At 39.4% G+C, this 26055-nt stretch overlaps 1 protein-coding gene across 6 annotated transcripts in view; it reads left to right on the top strand.

Moving 5' to 3' along the window:
- map4k3b (mitogen-activated protein kinase kinase kinase kinase 3b) overlaps positions 1-26055 on the top strand; it is a 212181-nt gene that overhangs the window by 172664 nt on the left and 13462 nt on the right. For 4 of the 6 annotated variants that reach the window (XM_052011026.1, XM_052011029.1, XM_052011025.1 and 1 more), the window contains 8 exons: positions 4413-4686; positions 6722-6843; positions 8195-8236; positions 12646-12730; positions 12815-12894; positions 13142-13202; positions 23090-23207; positions 23712-23770. In XM_052011026.1, coding sequence (XP_051866986.1) covers positions 4413-4686; positions 6722-6843; positions 8195-8236; positions 12646-12730; positions 12815-12894; positions 13142-13202; positions 23090-23207; positions 23712-23770 — 841 coding nt within the window. The remainder of the gene's footprint in view (positions 1-4412; positions 4687-6721; positions 6844-8194; positions 8237-12645; positions 12731-12814; positions 12895-13141; positions 13203-23089; positions 23208-23711; positions 23771-26055) is intronic. The other 2 variants (XM_052011030.1, XM_052011028.1) reach the window with 1 other exon arrangement.

Here is a 26055-nt window from a genome sequence, read left to right as displayed (position 1 = left end):
TGAAGCTCCTGTCTATTCCCCTTACCATGGAATCTCCTCCCACTATAGCTCTGCCACTCTTTTTCCTGCTCTCTTGTGCAGCAGAGCCACTCAGTGCCATGATCCTGGCTACTGTTGCCTTACCCTGATGAGCCACCTCCCCCAACAGTATCCAAAACAGTATATCAGTTTTGGAGGGAGATGACTGCACGGGACTCCTGCACTACCTTTCTGCTACTGCTCTGCCTGTTGGTCACCCATTCCCTATCTTTCCCTAGGTCTTTAAACTGCAGTGTGACCAGCTCACTAAACATGTTGGCCACAACATTTTCAGCATCACAGATGCTCCAAAGTGAATCCACACACAGCTCCACTGCCATCATGCGGTCTGTCAGGAGCTCCAGCCGGACACACTTCCTGCACACATAGTCATCAGAGACACTGGCAGCCTCCCCAAGTTCCCACATTGCACAGGAGGAGCATGACACAGGTCTGAGCTCACCTGTCATGATTAAAAAGCTTTGAGGGAAAATAAAGAGACAGGGAAAAAAAATGAATAAGAACCAACCCTCACCTTACCTTCATATTGCTCAGCCTCCTCACAGAAGCCTGGTATTCACTCTCAAAATGGCCACTCTGCTTGACCCTTGCTTCTTTTTATTGGCTGCTGTTAACTAGCTAGTGAGCCAATCAGCTATTAACAAAATAAGGGCAATTACAGTGGTATGAGTTGTCTGAAGCAGACTGGGTAAATAGGCTGAGCGATAGGTCAGTGGAAGAGCAGTAGCAGATACTTTAACAGCTAGTTCATAACACTCAGCAGAAATGTATCCCAATCAGAAAAAGGGATTACTTGAGATTAGTAAATGAGACCAACAAAAATAATGTCAAAGACTAGAGCATAGAAAGTGGCAAGAGCTTGTGATAGACCAGAGGACTGGGAATCTTACAGCAACAGGAAACTAAAAAGAAGGGAGAAAATTGTTCAGGAGAGAAAAATGATAAGTAATATTGAAACGAACAGCAAGGGTTTCCATAGGTATGTGAAAAAGAAGAGGGTAACTGGTTAAGTGTGGGACCTTTTGATATCGGGGAAAAAAAGAAATGTGGTTAAGTTAAATCAGTATTTTGCATGGTGGAGGGCAATGCAGATACCCTGAAGATATCTGACTGACTAGTTTCAAATAGTATGGGAGAACATGTAACAATCACTACCACGAGAGACAAAGGTATTGGGAAATCTAATGGGACTAATTGTAGACAAATTGCCAGGGCCCAGTGGCCTGCAGTTGAGGGTTTTAAAGGAAACAGCTGAAGAAATAGTGGAGCCACTAGCTGAAGTTTTTCAAAACTCACCTAGTTCCAGGAAGATGCTAGCAGATTCAAAAACCGCAAAGGTGACTCCCTTGTTCAAGAAGGGAGGAAGACAAAAAGCAGGTGGTGATAGGCCTGTTAGCTTAACATCTGTTATTAGCAAAATGCTGGAGTCTGTAATTGAGGAAGAAATAGCTAGTTATTTAAAGAAGCTTAATGTAATCAAATCATCAGTGTGGTTTTATGATGGGTAAATCATGTTTGACAAATTTGCAAGAGTTTTTCAATGATGTAACAAGCAGAGTCAGTGGACAAGAATCTGCTAGACGTGTTGTATTTGGATTATTAGAGGCATTTGACAAGGTGCCAATATGCCTTTTGACAAGGCATCAATATGCCATTTGCCTTCCTAACCACTTGCTGCACCTGTCTGCTAACTTCATGCAATGCATGCATAAGGTCAAGATCCCCCTGGTGCATAAGTTAAGACCTCATGGTATTGGAGGAAGTGCGTTAGCACAGATCATAGATTGGTTATCGCATAGAAGACAAGGAATTGGAACAAATGAGTCTTTTTCAGGCTGGAAGGATGTAACTAGTGAAGTGTCCCAAACGTCAGTTCTTGGTCCTCGATTATTTACGATTTGTATTAATGCTCTGGAGAAGGGGGCAGAGTGTAAGGTATCCAAGTTTGCCAATGACATGAAAACAGGTGGAAGGGCAAGTTTGTGATGAGGATTTTAGGACTCTGCAACAGGATATAGATAAGTTGACTGAGTAGGCAAAAACTGGGCAAGTAGAGTTTAATGTACAAAAGTGTGAAGTCATGCACTTTGGTAAAGGGGATCTAAAGGGAAGAGTATTATCTAAATGAGGATTATCTAAACTGGGACTGAGTTAGAAGGAGAGGTTGGACAGGCTAAGACTTTATTCCTTAGAGCGTAGGAGATTGAGAGAAGATCTTATAGAGGTGTATAAAATCATGAGGGGCATAGATAGGATGAATGTACTCAGTCTTTTTCCCAGAGTTGGGGTATCATGAACTACAAGGGATAGGTTTAAGGTGAGATGGGAAAGATTTAAGAGGAACATGAGGGGCACCTTTTTTTGCACAAAGGGTGGTATCCATGTGGAATGAGCAGCCAGAGGAAGTGGTTGAGGCAGGTACAATAACAACTTTTAAAAGACAGTTGGATAGGTACATGGATTGGAAAGGTTTAGAAGGTTATGGGCCAAATGCTGGCAAATGGGGCATCTTGGTCAGCATGGACCAGTTGGGCTGAAGGGCCTGTTTCCATGCTCTGTGACTCTATGAAATGGAGAAAGATTGCAGGTGAGCAAAAGACAGAGGGATTTTGATCTTGTGCATGAATCATAAAAATTAGCAACCAAGTGCAGCAAGTGGTTAAGAAGGCAAACAGCATATTGGCCTTTATTGCAAGAGAGCTGGTGTTTGGAAAAAGGGTAGTAAATGGTACAGAGTACAAATGAGGTCACACAAATGAGATCTTATTGAAACATATAACATCCCAAGGGAGCATGACAGGATTGATATAGAGGTGTTTCTGCTAGTGGGAGAATCTTCAGCAAGGTGACATAGTTACAACGTGAAGGGTCAATGATTTAAAACTGAGGTGTGTAGGAACTCCTCACAAAGGGGGGGGGGGGTGAATCTCTGGATTTCTCTGGCCCAGACGGTTGTAGAGGTTAAGTCATTGGAGATAATTAAAGGGGAGGGAGGCAGAGAAGAGGAGGCCTGGCGTAGATCAGCCATGATTGTATTGAATGGTGGCCTACTCTACTCCTATTTTTTTGTGTTACTGTATTTTTATGATTTTTTTAAACCAAGTTTAAATGGCCCAAAGCAATATGTCAAATTTGATTATGCTTTTGGAAAGCAGAGCTTGCAATAGCAGAGTTCTCTATTAAATAATGCAGCTGTAATAATTGATAAAACTTGGTAGATATATTTAATTTAGTTTTCATAAAAAATTATAATTTGAGTTGTACACATTTTCTAATTATTTGAGTGTCTTTATGGATTAATCGAGAGCAGCAGTAAGCCACAGTGATTTTAGGAAAGGGATGCTGATGATGAGAGTAATCAAAACCAGTTTTCCAAACAGTTGGATAGAAGAAGAGGACAGACGTAGATATTGTTCCAGAAGCAGAAAGTTGTATTTGTTGGCTAACTGGATTTTGAGCTTAAGATCAGTGCTAGGTGAAAAGGAATGCTGAGATCACATATTGTGTTGAGTAACAACAGGGATGGTTGAAGCAAAAGCCTGATCCGTGCAGTGATGATTGAGAAGTTGTCTGTCAGGGTCATGCACAAAGATCTTTTAATTCAAGTTGAGAAGGAAGTTATTGTTATGATTCCAAAATAATTGAAAGCAGAGATAGTTTGCTAAAACCGACAGGGAGGGAGGACGGGGCACACTTTAAAAGCAAAACATCCAATTAACTCATTGATTAATGTCTTATGATGTCATTCTTATGTCATGCATGTTTTCACTGATGCTGCACAGTCTGTTACAGTATGGCATGTGCAGAACATAAAAATACCTTAATTGTCAGAATTGCAACTTTTTTGTTTTGTTACCTTTAAGTATTTCAATAGAAATTTAAAGGTAAAATCATTAAATAGACAATGCTGTCCCCTAGTGGTATTTCAGTACCAAAAATAAAATCTTAAAGACACCAAAATAAATATGTCCACTTGGTGATAAACAGGTGAATTATAAGTTCTTGTTTTTTATTTGTCAAACATTCTCACTCTGTTTTCTGCTGATCTCCAGCAGACAGTTATGAGAGGTATAAATCCAAAGGCAAATTAACCATTTATAGCACCTTGCATGAATGAAAATCTATCACATTTGAGGCTGGACTGTGTATGTCAGCCTAATTCTATCTTCTGTTGATATTCTTGCATTAACATTTCTTAATGTTAGCTGTAGTGTGTATACACATGCAATTGCGCTTTCTGCATGGACCATTGTACTTTGACATAGCCCCTCTCTGCGCATTGTAGTGCACCTGTTCATATTCTTTCTGTTATCCTTGCACCTGAAAGCAAGAACTCTTTCTTTAACCAAATGTTCTCCTTTTATTATATTCAGCCAAAGTCCATCTACATACCACAGGAAAGCAGTTATAATGAAGAGGAGAATCAAGGAACAATCAAGAGATGTCCACTTGACAGTCCTGCACGACCAAGCACACAAGTGCCACCAAGACCTCCCCCTCCCCGGTTACCTCCTAACAGCAGTTATACCAGAAACACTGCCCTAGGTAATGACAACAAGGATAACGAGAGCTCGAGTGACGCAGAGGAGTATACAGGAGCCTTTAAGCTATTCAAGAGGTGGCTGGAAGACTTACATGATAGGGCTGGTGAGAGTAAGGCATTTCCAATTACCACCTCTCTGCAAAGTAATGAGAATTAAGCCAGCTCTTCACCTTCATGTAACATAACTAGATACAGCTGAAATATATACTTTTGAGCCTAGTTTCCATCATCCTTCCCATCATATCAAAATTCCTTTTCCTTTTGCATCAGTAAAAGACGCATAATTTGGTTATGTTGGAATAACCCACAACTTGCTTCTCCATTCAGTATTAATGATGCAAAATTGTCTTCTACTTTTATGAATTTTATATTGAGAAACCAGTCAAATGTTCTGATATTTGTTTTAATAGCAATATAGTGGCCTAAATTTTGTTTCATGTTCTCTCCTCTCCTGGGACTACAGACTTTTGCAGGTCCACGGTTAACAGGTGCCCAGGGCTCCCCTTTATCTAATGAAAGTGGTCTTTCATTCTGTCTGATCCAAGATTATAGTGGTACATCTAGGTAGGGATATATCGGGCTCTGATATTAGTGTTCAGAAATGAGACTTGCACGTTATGGCTGTATTCACATGAATTCAGATAATGCCTTCCATTAGATGAACATCAGAGAAGTGCAGTTAGATAAATCCAAATACGATTTTGGATGAACATCTAAAAGCTTCCTTGAACTGGTGAGTTTTAATATCCTAAAAGATGAGAGAAGAGCAGACAGATTCAAGGAGGGAATTTCAGAACTCGTTCAGTGTTGAAGAGGATTGGTAGATGCAAATTTAGTTGGAGATTACACAGTTGTGGGAGGGTTGTAGACTGGAGATGGGACTACAGAAAGATGGACTGTTGAGGCAATGAAGGAATTTGAATATGACAGATTGGAGGACCAGAGTATTACAAAGCCATTAAGACTGAATGGACATTGATAATATTACAGGAGGATGACTTGTGCATATACAGCCCTACCCTGGTAAAAAGTCACTGCCTTCAGGAGTGGAGAGAAACGTGATCAGAAGATCAAAATGAACTGAAAGAGTTCTAAGCCACAAAATAAAAATGATTTTGTAAATTATCCTAATTACCTTTAATGATTCAATGAACTGTGTCATAAATATAAATCCAAACAGATGCATTTTTCAACATCGAAAACCAAAAGATGTTTAACGTGGTAGTTTCTACTTCCCTCTGTCCTTGAGTTTTTATTAGGCTTTCAGAAGTATTGTATTTTCAAAGATAATGTATTTAAATTTTCTCATGCCTTCAAGTATGATTACCGCATCTTGTTGGTCACAACCTTATATCTACCTGTATTGGAGAAGTGACTGATTTTTGTCAAACTGTGAATTGAATATATTGACGACACAAAAGGCTGCAGATGCTGGAATCTGGAGGGACTCAGCAGGTCAGGCATATGGACTGCCCATATCTCTCCATAGGTGCTGCCTGACCTGCTGAGTTCCTCCAGCGCTTTGTGTGTTGCTGAAGATATTGACACTGGGAACAGGATACTGCCACCTCTGCTTCCAATCATTGTACTTTACTCTCTGATCAGTTGACATTATGCAGAAGCTGTTGGCCAATATGTTCTGAGTGCTGCTTTGCTGTCGCTGCATGTTTTCTTTCTGTGCCATGCAATGAGAAAGTTTAGTTGCATGTTCTACTGAATTGACGCCCACCAGCTAACTGCCTGATCACCCTGGGCCATGAAACCCTGACGATGGAAAGACGTGGTACAAAAAAAAAGGCTAAGATCCGAAACAGTTCTAGTTACCCTAATCGCAGCATTCTTGGGTGTGGCACCTACATATGAACATATGTGTGGCTGCTGAAATACTGTCTCAACAGGTGTTTTTTCAAAGTTCCTTCAACAGCTGTATACATTCTTGAAGGTAAACTGCAAACCCGTCAGAGGATGTTTCTCAGCTGGAGGGCTCAATAGACCTGTGCAAGCCAAAAATGTAGTTTTGCTACTTTGGACATGAGTTTATCATCTAAAATTTTTTGGATGTTTGTGTTTCAACCATCAGGACACTTAATTTCTGACATTATGTTGATGCTTACTGAAAGCATGTATTTCTCTGTTCAGCAAATGGAGTAAACTCCACGCAGGTGAATGGGGAGAAAGACAGCAGTCCTCAACAGCAGTATGAAAACAGAAGTAGTTATCCACCAGGGCTTCCTCCAAGGAAGGATAAGAAGGACCTCCCTGTGAGTATTTCAGTACTTTGTAAAGTTTGTTATGTGCATTAATGGAAGGGTTTGCACTTTTCAGTCGTTGCAATAATGGAACAATTACATTTGCAATATATCCTTGTATTTCCTTATTAGTGAGAAAATGAAGTATGTAATCCATACAAAGGTCAATATTACATCCACAGCAGTAAATGTTGTGATATTTCCTTGAAAGCAGCATATCAATTTTCCTTCCTCGTACTCCTCTTTTCAACTTCTGTTTCCGCCTTCGGATTCACTGTTGACTCCCCACTACGCTATGATTAATTGGCTCAGGAAGAGTGGTGCACAAACTTTCTGTGTGGTAGAGTTTCTGTAGTTTTCCACGCCAAGTAGGAGTGTTTAGCTACTGCAAAATGTTCCCATTGTGAAATGCATCGGATTGATCTTGGGATATCAACTTACCCAGTAATGATTGGTTGAGGTTGAGATTCACACCCATGATCTTTGGCTCTTTTGAAGATCAGATTGTGAAAATAACAGCAACCTACTTTAAAAGAATAATGAGGAAATACACAGAGAAATTACCTGTGCTAAATGGTGCTTAGGCTAAATAGTATTGGAGGGTCATGAGACCTAGCTTTTTATTACATGAAGCTTTTTAAAAGTTTCATGTAATAAAAAGCTTGAAGCTTTTTAAAAGTTCAAGTAGAGTCATGACAAGTTGATTTTACTCTGGCTAAAAACTTAACGTTATGGATTAATGGGAGAGAGCCTGAGATGTTGGCTGGAAGGTAAGATACAGAGTACAACTCTGTGTTGGGCTGTTGCTTGTCTAATTTGTGAGAGCGGACAGCTCTCCCAATTTAGAAGTTGGTCACCAGATATTTCCAAGGAGGACTTTGCAAGGTTGAACACCCACTGATCCCTTGTTATGTCTGAATCAATGTTGAGTAGTTCTTTGGTTTTAGTTTTTATTATCATTTCTCTTATCTTCTGTTGAGCCATGTCAAAGCCTGCAGACGGATCAAGAAGGAAAAATGGTAGCAGTTTTACTAATGTCTCAGTCACAAATAGATCTCAATTGTGACTTTTGATCAGCATTTAGGGACTCCCTGAGCTCATGAAATATGCATTATTTAACTAGTCTTTAATACCGTTATCCAGAGTTCTTAAGTTGATTTGTTGAAGGTCAGCTGCAACTGAATCTGAACATCAGTAATGTGTTGCCCATTAATCTGCATGGGGCAATAAAAAGCAATACTTGAAAATTTTCACTGCTGAAGATTCTCACCCTTTTATGATGTAGTTTAGTGTGATCGTGCTGTCAGAAAGTGGCTCTTACTCCTGATTTGTACTTACTTTTTTTCTCTCTCTTTCCTTACAGAAACCTATTAGTAATGGTCTTCCTCCAACCCCAAAAGTGCATGTGAGTGTCCAATAATTAAGCACCATGATAGAAGGAATTGGTTCTGGTTGGTTGAAGGGATTGTTAAATTGATGTAGATTGGATCTGTATCTTGTTACAACTTGAAACTGGTGAAAGAACCCCAGAGTTGAGTTTGATGAATGCATCGCCTTTATCTACCAAAACTCTTTACATTCAATCTCCAGGTGTTTTCTTTGCTCACTACAAAATTACCAAATGGTTTGGATTGTTGATACTTTGAAGGGCATAATTTCATGTAGCAGGGGATTTAATGATATTTGCCAATGGTAACACATTTTGGTATGGGAATCCAGCATTCAGGACCTGAGTGAACAGACCAAGCAACTGTGTATTTCCAGTCACACTGAAGAATTGAAGTTAAGAGTGCAACTATTGTAAAGGAAATGTAAATTAGAGTGGGTGAATGTCAATCAGCTGTAGAAAGAGTGGAAACAAAATGTTTGTGAAACGTTTTCTTTAAATTCAAACATTAAATACTGGTTTTGTAATCACTAACAATAACTAAAACCTGAAGAAAGGAGATTCTGCATTTACAATCATTTTCAGTGCTAATGGGAATTTCTGGATGTATTTAACACATTAAGATGGTTTGTAGACTTGAAATAACTTGACCTAACTTTCTTTGGTGAGTTTTGTTTGTATCCAGTGTGGAAGTACACTGACCATACCATTCAGTGCATTTCAGTGGTGAAGTAAACAATGAGCTAAGCTAATGGAGTGGAACAACTGGGGAAGCAGCTGTTTGATTTAATTTAACCATGCATCTGCCCCACCCTGAAGTTGCTGTACCTCTTTTGCATAAATAACACTGTGAGTTATTAGTCTGGCTGTTATTTTGACAGCAGTGTCTTGGATAGCACTTTTAGAATTGCTTGATGTAACATTTAAAAGGGAACAGAAATCATTTCGGTACAAATATTTTCCCAAATATAGTTTTAAAATTATCTCTGTATTAAACTGCTGTATCTATCAAATGTCAAACATTAGAGGGATACCAATCAATTTTTATGAATATGAAGGAAACAGAGAAAGAAAGCTACCTATTTCCTGCTGGTCTTTATGATGCTGGGTGGTGCCAGTGATTCATGAGCAGTTGCCAGTCTATGGAACAATAATTACCATAAATTAACCACAGGATGTGTTCATTTTACTGTAAAAGAGTAGTCCATCTTACTGGCAGCTTCAACACAGAAACAGAATAATAAATAATGAGCGATGTGCTCCACTTATCAAACTACTTTCTTCTTTTGACGTCAGTAATTATGCCACAGAACAGATAAAGTAGTGCCACAGGATTGCTTGATTAGCGATCCAGAGTGCAAGAGTTCATATTCCACCATGGAAGCAGTAGAATTTAAATTCAATCCCTCTCTAGAATTCAGAATTTTGTCGCCATAGGCCCTCAAACAAAAAGCACTTGTTGGTTTACCTCATATCACTGTTTTAAGATGCCTTTCCAGACATCTGAATTCCAGAATTTCTGAATTGAATTGAATTGGTTTATTATTGTCATATGTACTGAGGTACAGTGAAAAACTTGCATTGCATGCCATCCATACAGATCATTTAATTACAACAGTACATTGAGGTAGTACAAGGGAAAACAAAAACAGAATACAGAATAAAGCCATATAAGGTAGATTGTGAGGTCAAAAGTCCTTATCATACCAGGGGACCATTAGTAGTCTTATAACAGCAGGATAGAAGTAGTCCTTGAGCCTGGTGGTTTGTGCTTTCAGGCTTTTGTATCCTCTGCCTGATGGATGCCCGTTGGTCTGCCCGAAACCTGGTCTTACAGCACAGAAAGATGTCTGTAAGGGAATGCTGCAGACTGACACAGTCCAGGGTGCAGAATTACATGCTGAGGGATGCACTGAAGCTCGGTGCAGCCAATGCTAAGTGTCTGTGGAAAAGGACCACAGTATAGATTCCTTCTGCTACTGCAGATGGAGGGGTGTGTTATGTGGGGAAGCTCCTCGAACAATGAAAGGGGTATCACCCCAGGGGGCACATGAGTGGCATGGTGCTATGTTTGTTTGTTTTCTTAAAAAGTTTAGACTACTCAATGTAACAGCCATGAATGTAAAAGTTTATTGCTCTGTATATATTTTTTATGCATAAGGTTTATTTTTGAAATTTTAAAATAATCTGTCCAATGGGAGGGGGGAGAAGAGATAATGTCTGGGGTGGGTGGGGTTTGATTATGTTGGCTGCTTTACTGGGGCAGCGAGAAGTGTAGACGGAGTCCATGGAGAGGAGGCTGGTTTCTGTGATGTGCTGAGCTGTGTCCACAACTCTATGCACTCTCTGGACCATCGTGTTGCAGGGCACTTTCCATAAGAGTGCATTTCACTGTCGCCTAATTTAACATCAGATGAAACATTTAGCAATGCCCTTTTCATTTGTACTAGTGCATTTCAGTGTCTAACGTCTTAAAGTGTCAGTACCTATAAGTTCATTTATTCAAGTCACCATATGTGGTGCCACATTAAACTTGTCTTTTTTTCCCCACTCTTACCCACTCATAGATGTTCTATGATGCCATTCCAATGCCTCAGCTTCTATTACAAACAGCCTTCCTGGATGCTTTTCCCATGGCTGGTAACTTGCATCTAAAATCATAGCTCTTCTTGTTTCTGGTGGTGCTCCCCATCCACTTAGTTCCTCCTCCCAATGATCACATGCGGACTTTCGAGCAATGGTCGGGATAGAATCAGGAACAGGATTCCATACCGGAAGAAAAATTGGTCAACTGGAGTGTCCCACTATGGTGGCATCTAAGACCAAATAACTCAATGGATTGATCCTGTAATGCTGCTGATCCAAGTAATTCACTGTTACAACTTGTAGTGGCCCATGTAGATTGCTCTACAAGGAGCCAGCATGAACTCGATGTGGCCTGGAACACATTGTTCTGAAAATGCTTTTCCTTTGCCTTAACACTTATATGACTTGCTTGCTGAATCATTGGGAGCCCACTGCCACAAATTCTGAATGCTTTGATTTTTTTTGCAGTAGTTTAATCTAGTTCAGATTTCATTGTAGGAAGGGGGAACCTGATGGAGGGCTGTGGGGAAAAAGCAGGATGCGTTGGATTCCTGGAGCAACAAGCTGGTTCAAGTATGTTGCTGAATATACTCCTCTTGGGCCATGCCATACCATGATCAGTACTGCAGATCCTGTATTGAAACAAAACGCTTTCACAAGTGAATGAAACATTTGTAAATTGACATCTTTGTTTCACTGTTCCAATTAGATTCAACCAGCTTCAACACATTGCGTGTTACCGTAGTTATCTTGAGTTTTGAATTGTAAAAATAATTTTATAAAATCCATGACATGAAGTTTTCCAAAATATTACAAATGGGAAACAGCTTCTCTAGGCTCCATGTCCAATTAAAAAAATATATACAGAAGTTAGCCCAAAAGTGAGCAGTTAATAATAGTGAATTTTTTCTGAATCGACTTTGAGTGTCCAGGCCTTCAGTGCTGGAAACCAGCAAAGTGGAAGAGATTGGAAGTCTGGGAAGATAGACTAAGAACTTTCATAGATGAGAAGCTGGAATTAGTTTGCAATAAGGATTGTGATCTGATTGGATCAGTACTGAATTTAGTGAGACCATTTATGTGAATTAGGAATTTGTGTTTCAATAGCACAAATAAAATAATTGGAATAGAAACTAGAAAGCCATGAAAATTGCTTTGGTAGATGTATATAAGATGATAACTGAGTGACGTATGGTGGCAGCCTCTCTCCAAAATGATGGTAATTTCAAGAGTAATGGCATTATCAAAATGTATGACATTTATAAATAAAATTAATTGGAATTGAAATATATTCTACAAGCTTGGAATATAGTTCATATGATTTTGTTCTGATTTTTTAGGTAGTAATACCACATAATGAAATAAGTTTGCAGACAAAGGTAAAAGTTGGAATTAGGTGTTATAGGAATCCAAATACAGAATTAGATCATTTAACAAATAACATGATGTAGTACATGGACCTAGCATGGTGGATGAGAATTAAACACTAATTGCAACAGAGTTTTGCTGTGGCTGTAATGTAAACATTTTTTCCTGTACTTTTTCCCAGGGCTATACTAATTGCAAAATTAAAACATTGTGATTGCTGTTTCAGAAAGTTGTGCAGTACCTATTGTTGTGTTTCCTTGTGAAATGTCTAGAATCATAATGGTAGGTGAAAAGATCAAATACTGTGAAGTATGCCTTACACAAGTATATTAATTATCTAGTTGTGTAGGAGCCAAACAAATAGAAAATGTCTGGTGGGGGTACCTTAATATATTTGCAAATGAAAACATTATTTTAAGTGGCTGGTGCAAGAAAATTTTAAATAAAATGGAAATCAAATCAATCTTTTTCAGATGGGTGCATGTTTCTCTAAGGTTTTTAATGGTTGCCCTCTGAAAATTCACTGTGCAACATCATGGATTAATCCAGACACAAGAGGTATTTATTATTTCTAGAATTAAATAACAATTCTTACTTTTGTTTTCTGCTTCTCTGCATTTAATATTTTTTTCCCTTTTGTAGATCAGTACCTCATATTTGGTGCTGAAGAAGGCATTTATACTTTAAATCTTAATGAATTGCATGAAACATCAATGGAGCAGGTAAACAAATAGTCTTAAAATTAAATTTTTAGTGTTAAGCGTTTAACTTGTTGTTTACTGCAATGGAGGAGCTCCTAGTAGATGCTTTAGAATCTTAGTTGAAAAATTAAATGGTGTGCTGAACTAGCCCGTAGACAAATTGGTTTTCTTTACTGTGGGGGTGGTGATGGAAGGAAGTATATTTTACACACTTTAACCTCTAAATCACATAATCTGTTACTTCAGTGAGCTTGTATTTTCATTCTAGCTTGTCCAGAGAAGGTGCACATGGTTGTATGTAATGAACAATTCATTATTATCGATATCTGGTAAGTTGAATATAATTTTTTCATATCTGAAATGTTTTAATCTTTTTAACTGTTCTTAAGCAACTTTTCTTTTCAAGTTTCTTTGGCAAAAATTATTTGCAATTTAACATCCTTTGTATACCTTGAAGTAAACACCAAAGGAGAGGTGCGACATAGATGCTGTCTGACCTGCTGTATGTTTCAAGCATTTTCTGTCATTATGTCAGCATTTTCTGTATTTTGCTTACTGAACTTTAGACAGCTTGTTTGTAGCATTTGGTCTGAAGCACTCTTGCTTCAGGGCTACTTGCAGAGGTATGTATCTTTGCATACAGAATTCTCGAAGTGACCTCCAAAATGTTTGCCAAGAGAAAGAGTTCATAGGACTCATCTAGTCTGACCCCCTTCATTCCGGTTTCCAACAGAATACATTCCCTTACATTATACACCTTTTATGCAGTTCTCACAAGGAAAGGAATTTTACACATCCCAAGAACTATTGGTCATATCTCACTGTACACACTTCCTGAGCCATGAAAGTAAGCCTGTACTTTCCTTCACTATTAAGACTGTCTTTTAGAGATGGTCAGTAAAGTCATCGCCTTCCTGATGACACCCATGCTCTGAGAATAGTATTGCTCAGTGAACTTCACCTGTCCTTTCTCTGTGTACCATTTAGAGTTGCTCTCTTGTGCTTTAGATCTCCCTTTGCTACTGGAGGCTTTTTCCTTACTGGGAAAAGCCAATCTAGTTGAGTATCTATGATTCGTTTTTATAGAAGAAAGGAGCATTTATTGAATTAACAGAATTTTACAAGTCTATGCCAATCGTTTTGTTCCATCTCCCTTCTCCTTGCCCTATTAACATATCCTTCTACTACCTTGCTAATCATGTATTTAGCTAAGTAACCTGAATTTCCTCTCAACCATGTAGCGACAAGTTCTCATCACTAACTTTATGGATTTATTAGTTGTATTTGTTTCTTTATGTTGTGTTGGAGCAGCCATTGTGTCCACAATTAATGTAATTACACACTGAAGGGCGCATAACTCCAAAAGGTTATATTCAGATCTGTTTGAAATTAAACCCCTTGGAACCAATATGAAACTGACTTGAATTGACAACATTTTTTTTCCTGATGGGCCCGTTCTGACATGCATAAAGAGAGGCAAAAGGTGATTCTTTACGATAGTTATGCATCTCGAAATAGACAATGCTGGAAATACTCATCAAGTCAGGCTGCACCTGTGGAGAGATTCTCCCAGAATGCTGCCTGGTTGGGCACTACCCGTCCTGACCAAATATTTCATCAGAACGTACATCTGGTCTGAAGCAGACACATGTAGCGAGGTTCAGTGAGGTAGACAGGTTCAAGCCCTCGCGCTGCTTTGTTTGTTCCACATATTGTACCATTTAGTGGGAGAAGAAATCAGCATTTGTATATCTACCAGGGGCCATATTAACCAAAGTCTTGCCAACATTTACCGCAGTAATTGCCACGGCATTGTCCTATAAACTTAGTTCCCTTGCGGTAGTTCCTGGTACTCACTTTGGCAGATGGGTCCCTGCCACCAGCAACCTAGAGGGCACTAACACTTGGTCTACCTCGTCTGTTTTCTCTCCCATCCTCCTGTACAATGCCCTGTCTATCTCTCTCACCAGCCCCCCTCCACCCTCCCTGTAATGTCTGGTCTGCACACACTCAACCCACCCCTCCCAGCACCACACCCCTTCCACCCCCCTCCCCCCCCCCCACCATCCCCAAGTAGAAAAAGGCCCTGGCGCTGTATAGCAAAATCTGATGCAGTGTGACCAACAAACTGAGGCAGCTTGCTAGTCAATGGTTGTTCTGGGCCCTGGGGGTTGTGCCCAGAAGATGGAGCTTTTTGGTGGATTGCCCCATTTCCTCATACTTTTGTCTATGATTTTTATTTTTTATTATTCTTTATGATTATCTATGCCATGATTGTTCTCTTGATCTCTTTGTATTACATGTACAATCATCGATATATATTAATCTGTATTAATTTGGAAACTAATAAAAAGATTGAAAAAGAATGATGGAGCCCCTCTGAAATAACTTGATTGTATTTGGAGGCCACACTATATGATCTTATTTGCAGAAAGGCTGCGGCATTTTTTAAAGTAACAAACATCACAACAAAAGTATACTAATAACTTGCTTGGTGCTTGGGATGCATTCACGGAGTTGGGACTAAGATGGGTCATATACGTAGAGGGAGGTAAATTTCTGCCCTCCTCCCCCTGACCTTCATTGCTGTCTGTGGAGTTTGCATGTTCTGCTTCTGACTGTGTGTGTTTCCTCTGGGTGCTCCAGTTTCTTCCCACATCCCAAAGATGTGCGGGTGGTAGTTTAATTGGCCATTGTAAATTGCCCTAGTGCGTAGGTGAATCTGGGAATTTGATTGAATGTAGGGAGAGTGGGATTAATGTAAATGTGTGGTTGACGATCAGCACGGACTCAGTGGGCTGAAGGGCCTGTTTCTGTCCTGTATCTCTTTATGATTCTGTGACCTGGATCATGGTGACTTGTAAGATTGGTTTTTGAGGTGGTTGTGTAAATTTTTGGAGTGCTTATTCACGTTGTTTTTCTCTTGCACTTTTTTCTGACTCCTTGATATCGCATAGGGTTCCAGTCTATGTGAGATGATACAAAAAAGAATTGTGTTGTTTTACCATATCTATGTGTCAGAATGGGGAGTCTTGACATCAAAAGGCATTAGGGTGACTGTGTTTAAGGGACACTGGGGCATGCTTTCATAGACAATTAACAGATATTTGATTAATATAGCCAAGGTAACAAATGACAGAAGAGGTTTTGTGTTACGTTGTCCTAGGTTCTGCACAAAATTCTTCTGGGTATTGGTGGCTTACCTGGTATTTTTAATACTAACTAGTATTCAGATGGCAGACAGTCTGATGAAAGTCAAAGTCGAGTTTATTGTTATATGCACGTCTATGAATGCACAGGTCCAATGAAAAACATGCAGCAGCATCACAGGCATAAGGCATCGTATAGGCAGCATTCACAAGAAAAACATAAATTAAACACAATTTTTACAAGAAAAAACACAATTAGAACAAAAAAAAGTCCATTTTAGTGCAAAAGTGATCAAAGTGGTTGAAGGGAAGTCGCTGTTCTTGAACCTGGTGGTGTGGGACTTCAGGCTTCTGTACCTCCTGCCCGATGGTAGGTGCGAGAAGGTGGCATGGTCCGGATAGTGTGCTTTGTGCTTAGAGATTTTGCAACTGGAACCTTGCAGAGAATTCTGGGGAAGGTCTTTTGATCTCCAGGGCATGTTCTCTCTTGTTGCTCCAAATAACATTCCTGGCAGAGCTTTAGCATAGATATATGTGCCAACTTAGTGGCTTCCTTTCTTCCTGTGTGAAGTTGTTATGAAGCCTGTAGATGTTGACCTCTTCCCAATAGTAACCATATTATCCCACTGTGCCAGAAGGATTATACAGCTTAAAAGCAGACATTCTGTGTGGGCAGAGGAAAGAAGATATCTGATTCTATGACTCTTTTGCCACTAATTTCAAATACTTAAGTTTTAATTTGAATAATACATGTTTTCAGGGTACTTTCACCTTTTCTGTGTGGCATGAGAGCCTGTTGGAGCCAGGAGCTTTGTCTTGCTCTAAGTATAAAGGTGTTATGTTAGTGGTTAGTGGTGGTGTAATGGTAACATGCAAATTATTAACTGAGTTTTATATCTAACCCACCCCCCCCCCATGGCAGCTGTGGAGTTTAAATCCTGTTAATAATTGGAATTTTAAAAATATAATATCAATGACTTTGAAATTATTGGATTGGAAAAAAGTCATTTGGTTTGCTAATCTCCTTCAGGGAAGGAAATACGGCATACTTACATCGCCTGGCCTGTATGTGACTCCAGACTAGCATAAAAGCATTAAGACTGGGCATAATGCTGATACAGTGAAGTTATTCCCAGCCTTTTTGACCCTGCAGAGTCCTCCTCACAAACGCCTGCGGCTGGTCTCTTTGTTAGCTGTCCTACAAACTAGTCAAGCAACAGCTTGACGTTGTCATCCTCGCTGACTTGGTAAGGTCTTTATTTCAAGTAGCAGGGAGGGTCAGTAAGTAGGGAGCATAGAATGAGTTAACTGTTGGAAGATAAGAGGGGAGTTGAGAAAAAATTATTTCAGTCAATGAGTGCTGTGCATCTGGAACTCGCTGCCCGAAAAGTTGCTTGAGGCAGAAACCCTCACCATACTTGAGAACTATCTGGGTGAGCACTTGAAATCATAAGCTGCATTGGTGTGGACCAAGAGCTGGGAAACAAGTCCAAACAGGATAGGTTCAGTGACCTCCTCCCATGTTGTACATTTCTGTGTTTTAATGAGGTAAGTTGAAGGATAAGTTACTGGATAGATGGGGGCAATTGAAGCACAATACATAATTGGTTTCGTGTTCCAATGAAAACAATCCCAACTTAGGCAATGCCCTTCTCATTTATAATTCTACAACCTTGACAACATCCTTATAAACCTCTTCCATATCCTGTCTAGTACTAAAAACATCCTTCCCATAGTGTGGTAACCAAAACTGTGCACGGAATGGCCTAATTAATGTTTTTCCACAGCCCTAACGTGACTTCCCCACTCATGTTCTATGCTTCTGCTAAGAAAAAGTAAGTATCTATATGCTGCCTTGACCACCTTATCTACCTATCCTTTATGATGATTCCCTTGTTTTTGTTTGCCCTGTCCAAATGCATTACCCCTTGATTCTCCAGACTGAATTCCATTTGCCTTCTTTTATGTCCATTCAACCAGTTCATTTTTTCTGTATCCTAGAACTTTCTTGCTTCATTATTAACCATGCTGCTGATTTTAATATTGTCAACAAACTTAATAGTGGCTTCTATATTTAAGTTTAATTCATTTATATATACCACAAAAAACAAGGCCCTACTATTGAGCCACGCAGAGCCCAATGACACACAACCTTCGATTCACTAAAGTTCCTTTTAATCATTACCATTTGTTTTTTCCCTTTTGGGATTTATTTTTAATCCACCTTGCCACTTTCCCCAGGATCCTTTGGCCTTTTTCTTCCTTGATCAAGTGGGGCTCTATAAATTGCCTTGCTAAAATCCATGTGTACTACGCCAAATGCTCCATCTTCTTCTGTGCTTCTTGTTAACATAAAATTTAATTTTGTCACACGCCCAATTCCTTAACAAAAACCATATTGATTGTCTAATATGTTGTTATTCTGTGCCTCTATAAACACTGATCTATGTTCTCGCTTGGAAATTTTTCCAATAATCTTACTATTGTCAATGTCAGATGGGGATTGATGGAATAAGCAAGGTAGTTACTCAGTCAATCCCCATCTTGCTTTTAAAAATATCAGCTGCTTTCCAATTCTCTGACACCATATGTATAGCCAAAATATTGGAAAATGAAAGGTTGACTTTGGCTATTTCCTCACTTTCTTCTTTTCAGAGTTTAGAATAAAATTTATACCAGAGATTTGGTCACCCATGCTATAGGAAGGATGTTATTAAACTGGAAAAGAGTGCAGAAAAGATGTACAAGGATGATGCCAGGGCTTGAGGAACTGAGTTATAGGGAGAGGTTGGACAGGCTTAGGACTTTATTCCTTGGAGTGTAGGAGACGGATGGTGATCTTTATAGAGGTGTATAAAATTATGAGATGCATAGATAGGGTGAATGCACACATTTTTTTCCCACCAGGCTTTGGGGAATCACGAACTTGAGGGCATAGGTTTAAGGTGAGAGGGGAACGATTTTAATAGGAAATTGAAGGGCAACTGTTTTTTAACGCTGAGGGTGGTACATACAGGGAATGAGTTTGCTAGAGGAAGTGGTTGAGGCAGGTAAAATAACAACTTTTAAAAGACAGTTGGACGGACATGTGAATAGGGAAAGGTTTAGGAAGGTTATGGGCCAAACACGGGCAAATGTGACTAGCTTGGTTGGCATGGACTGGTTGGGGTCGAAGGGCCTGTTTCTGGTACGGAATGGCTCTAGGAACAGAAATTTATCCATTTTAAAGATGTTAAATCCCTTAATGTTCCTTGTCCCAGTGTTTCACATTTTCATCCTGAATGTCAATCCCCATGCCTATGCCATTCCCCCTTTGCCATGAATTAATTCAGAATTTTGCATGTATTCTGCCTCCACAATCGGGCTGCTGTTTTGATCTCTAATTGAAGCCAATCTCCTCTCTAATCCTTTGCTGCACATACTTTTAGGCAAAATGTTGTGCTTTTCGTTTGACTTTATTTACCAATACTTTTTCAAGCACCTTCTTTCCCTTTTAATTTCACCTTTGTTGCTTCTACACTACTCCAGGCTTTTTGTCTGTGTTGAGCCCATTGGTACCTTTTCGTTTAAAGCTTCCATTTTTTTTGGCTTTTTCCTGCTCTGTGTATTCCTTGCCACCCGTATAGGTTTCTGGAATTTTTTTATACGGGCTCACAGTTGTTCTGAACACCATAGCGTTCCCTGAACCCTGCATGTCTCCCAGTGCTTTGAGTCTGATTTGCCTTCAGGGAGTCAGTTCCAGTCCTCTTCTGCTAAGTCATATTTCAGCCTGATAAAATTGACCTTGCCCCAATTTGGAATTTTTACTTCTGGCTTAACTTTGTCTCTAACCACAACAATGCTAAATCTAACTGATTGTGACTGCTGTCTTACTACCCAGGTTTATTCCCTAAAGCTAATATCGTCCTTTCTCTTGTTGGGCTTGCTTTGTACTGAATAAGAAAGTTCTTTGTAATGCATTTCAGTACTTATGCTCCTGCCATACCAGTTCCTCTGCTACAGTTTCCATTAGTATTAGGGTGTCTGAAATCCCCAACTATCACTACCTTGTTTGTCTTTGCACCTTAAATATCTGCCTGCTTATGTATTTTTCAATCTTCCTCTGACTCTTATGGGGCCTTTAGATACTGTCATCAATGCAAATAACATGTCTCTTTGTTCCTTCATTGTACTTATAGTTCTAAGTCTTACAGCAGAGAAATGGGCCCAACACCACCACCTCCTCCTTTGCCCTCTTGTCTATATCATCTGAAAACTCTGCAACCAGGAGTGTTTAGCTTCCCCATCTTTAAGCCATTTGCCGATAATGGCTGGATCATCCTCCCACGTGTCAAGATTGTGGCTTCACTTCATCGTCTTTATTCCCCACACTCCATACATTAAGTGCAAGTTATTAAGCCATGTCAAAAACTTCTTTTTCTCTCTCAGTCCCTCATTTCCTCTATCTTCCAGACTTGCTCATTTAACCCCTACCATCCCATGTACAATTTTGCCTCTCTCCCTTCCAAAACTGCTTTCTTCATAGCAGAGTTTTCAAAATTCTGACTCTCAAGCAAATTATCTTGTTTGTTTTTATGATACTGGAACAGACCTACACACCTACAACTTTTTAGTTCATGCTATCATGTGCCTTAAAATTTCTTGACCACAACATTGCGTTGAATATCTGTTTGTTTGGACTGGAGTAAGGGATGGGATATAAGATATAATATTAACATCTGCAGAAGAAATGAAATGTGGAATTTTAGTAAACAATAAGGGGGACATTAATGGACCACAAGAAATCAGGATGTTGGAAAAGACATACGTGAGATGGACTTAAATACAGAGAAGTGTAATGCAAGACATTTTCATGGGAAGAATGAGAAGAGGAGGTGTAAGAACATAGAGAGCAAGCTGTGTTGTACACATATATTTATAGATGACAGGGCAGGTTAAGCAGTTAGTAAGGTATTTGGTATCTTGGACTTCAAGTACAATAGCTGCTTTATTCCTTAATGCAATAGATTTAACTTATATAAAGTATTGGTTTGGCCCCAGCTGGTGTACTGTGTTCAGATCTGGGCACCACATGTTAGGAATGTTTTGAAGAGGGTTTTCAGTTCCAGCAATGAGGGATACAGTCATGTAGAAAGACTGGAAAAGCTGGGAACCTGTTCTCCTTTGAGGAGAAATACTAAAAGTCATGAAAGATTGAAATAGAGTTCATTTTAAAAAAAAAACAAGAAACTCTCAGCAGGTCAGGTAGCATCTGTGAATGGAAAGTGTTTCTAGTCAATGCCGAGAGTTCATCAACCTAAAACATTGACACTTTCTTTCCATGGATGTTACCTGACCTGTAGTTTTTGCAGCATTTTCTTTTTATTTCCAGCATCAGCAGCATTTTGCCTTTGCTTCAATAAAAATAAACTGTTTCTACTGGCTGAAGGTTTAATAGCCAGAAGACATGAGTTCAAAGTGAGTAGCAAAAGATTTGGGAGTAACCAAGAGAAGGCCTTTGATAGAATATCACACACGTACTTGATGGACGTGCAGAGACATAAAAGACTGCAGATGCAAGAGTCTGGGGTATAAAAAAGCAATCTGCTGGAAGAACTCAGCAGCTCAGGGAGCATATGTGGAGGTGGTGGTGGGGGCAGGGGCGTCCTGATGCAGAGTTTCAACCAGAAGCGTCAACAATTCCTTCCCCACCCCCACAGATGCTGCTTGACTGGCTGAGTTCCTCCATCAGGTTGATGTTGCTGCATAATGGATGTGCTCTCCAAAATGGTCTATGGGGAGGGAATCAGGGATTGGATCTAACTGCCCTACACAGACATCTGTAGCACAGTCCAAATCAATGGGTGGGAAATAAATAGCTTCCCCAACAAGTATGGAGTCAAGGCAAGGTCACCCACTTAGTTGGGGACTCAACCTCCGACTTCCCTTGTCTTGTTTTTTTTGATGCATAGAACTGTTTTGACAAATTCATCAAGAAGGACACCAGGCATAAGAAGGGTGACAATGCCAGGCAGTGGGGGGCCCTCAGATCAAAGCTTCCCTCTACATAGACAACGTCACTGTCTTCTGCTGCTCAGATCCACGGTCGTCTGCAGACCATTAGGATCTGTGACCAGTTTGGAACTGGTCTTGGGCCATAGTCAATCGCAGGAAAGTGAAGCCATGACCTTTGGCAACTGGCCCAAGTCAGTTTCTCTGTTCCCTTTAACCATTTCATCATTGTCTGCTTTTATTATAAATTCCGATCAGATATAAACTTACTGCAAGAGGATATAGGTACAGCTAAGAAAGTCTCCATGAAAAAAATGAACAACACAATAAAAAATAAATTTAATCGGCACCAAATTTGCCACTTTAAACATTCATTTCCTCCATCCCTAGCACACCTGTGAGCGCCATGCATACCATCTACAAATGCACTGCTGAAACTTGCTAAAGTTTCAAGCAGCACGTCCCCAACCCATCCTTTCTACCAACAAGGAAGATGAAGATAGAGGAATCCTGGGAAGGCCGCCGCCCTGCAAGATGCTCTCTAAGTTGCCCTGGGATTGCGCTGCCAGAAGCAGATATGATGGCAACATTTAAGAGGCATTTAGACAGACACATGAACAGGCAGGGAATGGAGGGATACAGACCGTGTGCAGGCAGGTGGGATTAGTTATATGGTTGGTGAAGATATGGGCCGAAGGGCCTGTTCCTGCACTACTGTTCTATGTTCTATCCCATTGTCGCTGAGCTAATACCCTGGAATTCCCCATCCGAGGGCATTTTGGGAATATCTTCACCACACAATTTGCAGTGGTCCAAGAAACCAGCTCACTACCTTCTCGAGGGTAATTAGGGTTAGGGATTAAATGTTGGTCTTGGCATTGATTTCCACATCCTGTAACTGAATTTGTAAAAAAAAATCATCACAGGTTTTGAATTTTCTTGTAAGTGTGAAATCAAAAGAAATATAAAACCTAAATATTCCTTAATGAGCTTCCATCGTGTTACCTGAGGAAATGTATAGATGGCATTTAATATTTTTCAAGTACACTGACAGTATTGTTTTTTTGGCTTTTTAGGAAAAGCTTCACAACTTTATTCTCACAACTTGTTGGGTCTTTTTGAATATGCTAGACAAATGCAAAAATTGCCAGTCTCTATTCCTGCATACAGACTTCCAGACAGGATACTTCCAAGGTAAGAGGGGACTCCTATTGTAATTATTTTTTTTCTCCAGATGATGTATTAGGAAATATTGGGTTGTTGCAGCAAACCCTTCAAGCTGATTTGGAGATGAGTGGGTTAAAATGTACCTTTATTAAACAAACAAACACACACTTGAATAGATCAGATATAGAGAATCTGACAAACAGTGGCTGATTTTAAAAATGAAGTAATTGCAAAATGATGAAATAAAGTTGAGCTTGATTAATGCCCAAACTTCACCAGTGAAGGAAACACTAAGGGAAATGAGTTCCACAATTATCAACTGTATTTATTAAACACAGTGAAACTGTAATTGGAGATGACGGAAGAGATGCAGAAAGAGTACCAGATAATTGGTGCACTTGGTGCGTTACATCTGCGTATGCAGTGGACTTGAAGGTTCCTCTGAGGAAGGGTGATAATAGCATGATAGAATTTGATATTTTTCTATTTGATAGTAACATTTGTGTATAAATGTTTACATTTATTTTGTAGGAAATTTGCAGTATCTACAAAAATTCCAGATACAAAAGGCTGCCAAAAATGTTGCGTTGGTAAGGACATTTCTAACTTAAATATTTCCATTTACTATGCTGTTTTTAGTCAAGTAGAGGATATGAAAATAAGAAAAAGGTGTAGGCAATATTCCATTTTGTGCCTGCTCCATTGTTTAGTAAGTTCCTGTCTAATCTTCAGTTGTACTTACTCATGTCCATTGATTCTCAGATCTGGTCAAATACGCTCAATGATTAAGCAACTTAAGATAAGGAATTCCAAAAAATTTCTAAGCAAAATTTGTCATGTTAGTCTTAAATGGCCGGTCTCCCATTCTGCTGAGAGAAATGGGATCTCAGCAGAAACCCTGCTTCTAAAAATGTTGTACTTTTCAATGTGATCCATTTTGATTCTTCTTAAAAGAGAATACAGGTGCAGTTTTACTCAATCTGTCTTTAACTGTTTTCTCACCCCAGGAATCAATCTTGATAATCTTTGTTGCAGCCCTCTCAGGGAAGTACATTATACCTGAGATGAGGAGTCTAAAACTTTACTCAGTACTCCTGAGGATATCTCATCAAAAGTGCATAAAATTTTAGCCAAGTTTCCTATCTTTTATACTCCATTCCTTTTGTAGAAAAGGCCAACTTACTATTTGCTTTCCTTTGCTAAATGTACTTGTCTCTGAACTTTTGATGATTTGTAAATAAAGACACCAAAATCCCTCTGCAAAATAATATTTGCTAATCATTTGACATTTGAAAATAAAGAGCTGGATGATGTTACAAGGGAAAAAAAATGTCAAGGAGATGAGCTTAAATCATGAAAAGTTATCTCAAATGATCTTTAGGAAAATATATATTCTGTATAAATTATTTATTCTATTTGCACAAACTTATTTCTTTATAGACAGTGTCATGGTGATTATTTAATAAAATAAGATGATTAAAGTGCAGGGGTTGAAAAGACAAAAGCAAATTTAGAATAGCTCTTGATGTTTCTGAACTCCAGACCGAATGACCATCTTAAACTAATTTTCCATGATATGTAATAGACCAAATTTCCTATCTGTAGTAAAAATAAGAAAAAAACTGCAGATGCTAGAAACTGAAATTAAAACAAAATGCTGGAAACACTCAGCATCTGTGGAGAGAATGGGAGTTAACTATCCAGGTCAATGACTTCAGAAGTGGGAGAAGTTCAAACATCTTTATTGTTGCAGAGAAGGGGAGGGTTAGAAACAGCCAAGGGAATATCTGTGATGTGGTGGAGATCAAGAAAGACTGAATGACCCAAGTGATGGTGCCACTGTAGAGAGGGTGGTGAAGGCTTGTTAATCACAACTATTCTGTTTGGAGGAGGTGTGAATGGGAAATGCAGGGGGTAAAAAATGAATGCTGGAACTGTAAGGTACAAAACACTGCAGATTATGAAAATCTTAACTAAAACAATACTGGAAATACTTGCGGGTTTTCCATTCAGACATTTCCCTGATTTACCCTCGCCATTTCTCTGCAACTTAAAACAGGTTTGATTTCGAACTTTTCCCAGTTCTGATGTAATGTCATCAACCAGTAACGTTAAAGTTGTTTCTGTCTCCACAGATGCTGCATGACCTAAGTATTTCCAACATTTTCTGTTTCCATTTCCTGTTTGTGGGAAATAGAAGCAGGATGAATTATTATTCTGTAAAATAGAAATTGCCCCATTTTAAAGGGGAAAGTTTGGAAACATTAGAAATACAGGAGTGGAGTTGACTGTCTTCAATGTTCATTGTTCATTAGCTGTATATTCCCTAATTCATTTATGTCCCCAGTATTTATCCAACACTGAGCTCTGCTGATACTCTACTATCCAGTTAAAATCATTGGCCTCCCCTTTGCTCTATCATTCAATCAGCCCCTTGCACCGGTGTTTGTCTTCTGGTAATGCTATGAACCAGTGCTACTTCCCTGTTCTTTCCCCATAGCTCTGCAACATTTTTCCTCCCATTTTTTGTTCTCTCTCTCTCTTTCTCTCTCACATCGAGTTATACAGCATAGAAACAGGCCCTTCAGCCCAACTCCTCTATGCCAACTGAGATGCCTATCTACACTAATCCCATTTTCCTGCACTTGGCCCATATCCCTCTATTCCTCACCATTGTGATTTTACCTGCCTCTACCACCTCCTCTGGCAGCTTGTTCTGTATACCCACCACTCTGTGTGAAAAACTTGCCCCTCAGATCTCCTTTAAATCTTTCCCCTCTCACCTTAAACTTGTATCCTCTAGTTTTAGACTCCCCTACTTAGAAAGACTGTGGCTATCTGCCCCATCTCTGCTTCTCATAAATTTATAAACCTC

This window comes from Pristis pectinata, chromosome 3 (assembly GCF_009764475.1).
Source record: "Pristis pectinata isolate sPriPec2 chromosome 3, sPriPec2.1.pri, whole genome shotgun sequence".
NCBI classification, from domain to species: Eukaryota; Metazoa; Chordata; class Chondrichthyes; order Rhinopristiformes; family Pristidae; genus Pristis; species Pristis pectinata.
This window is presented reverse-complemented; position numbering and strand designations above follow the sequence as displayed.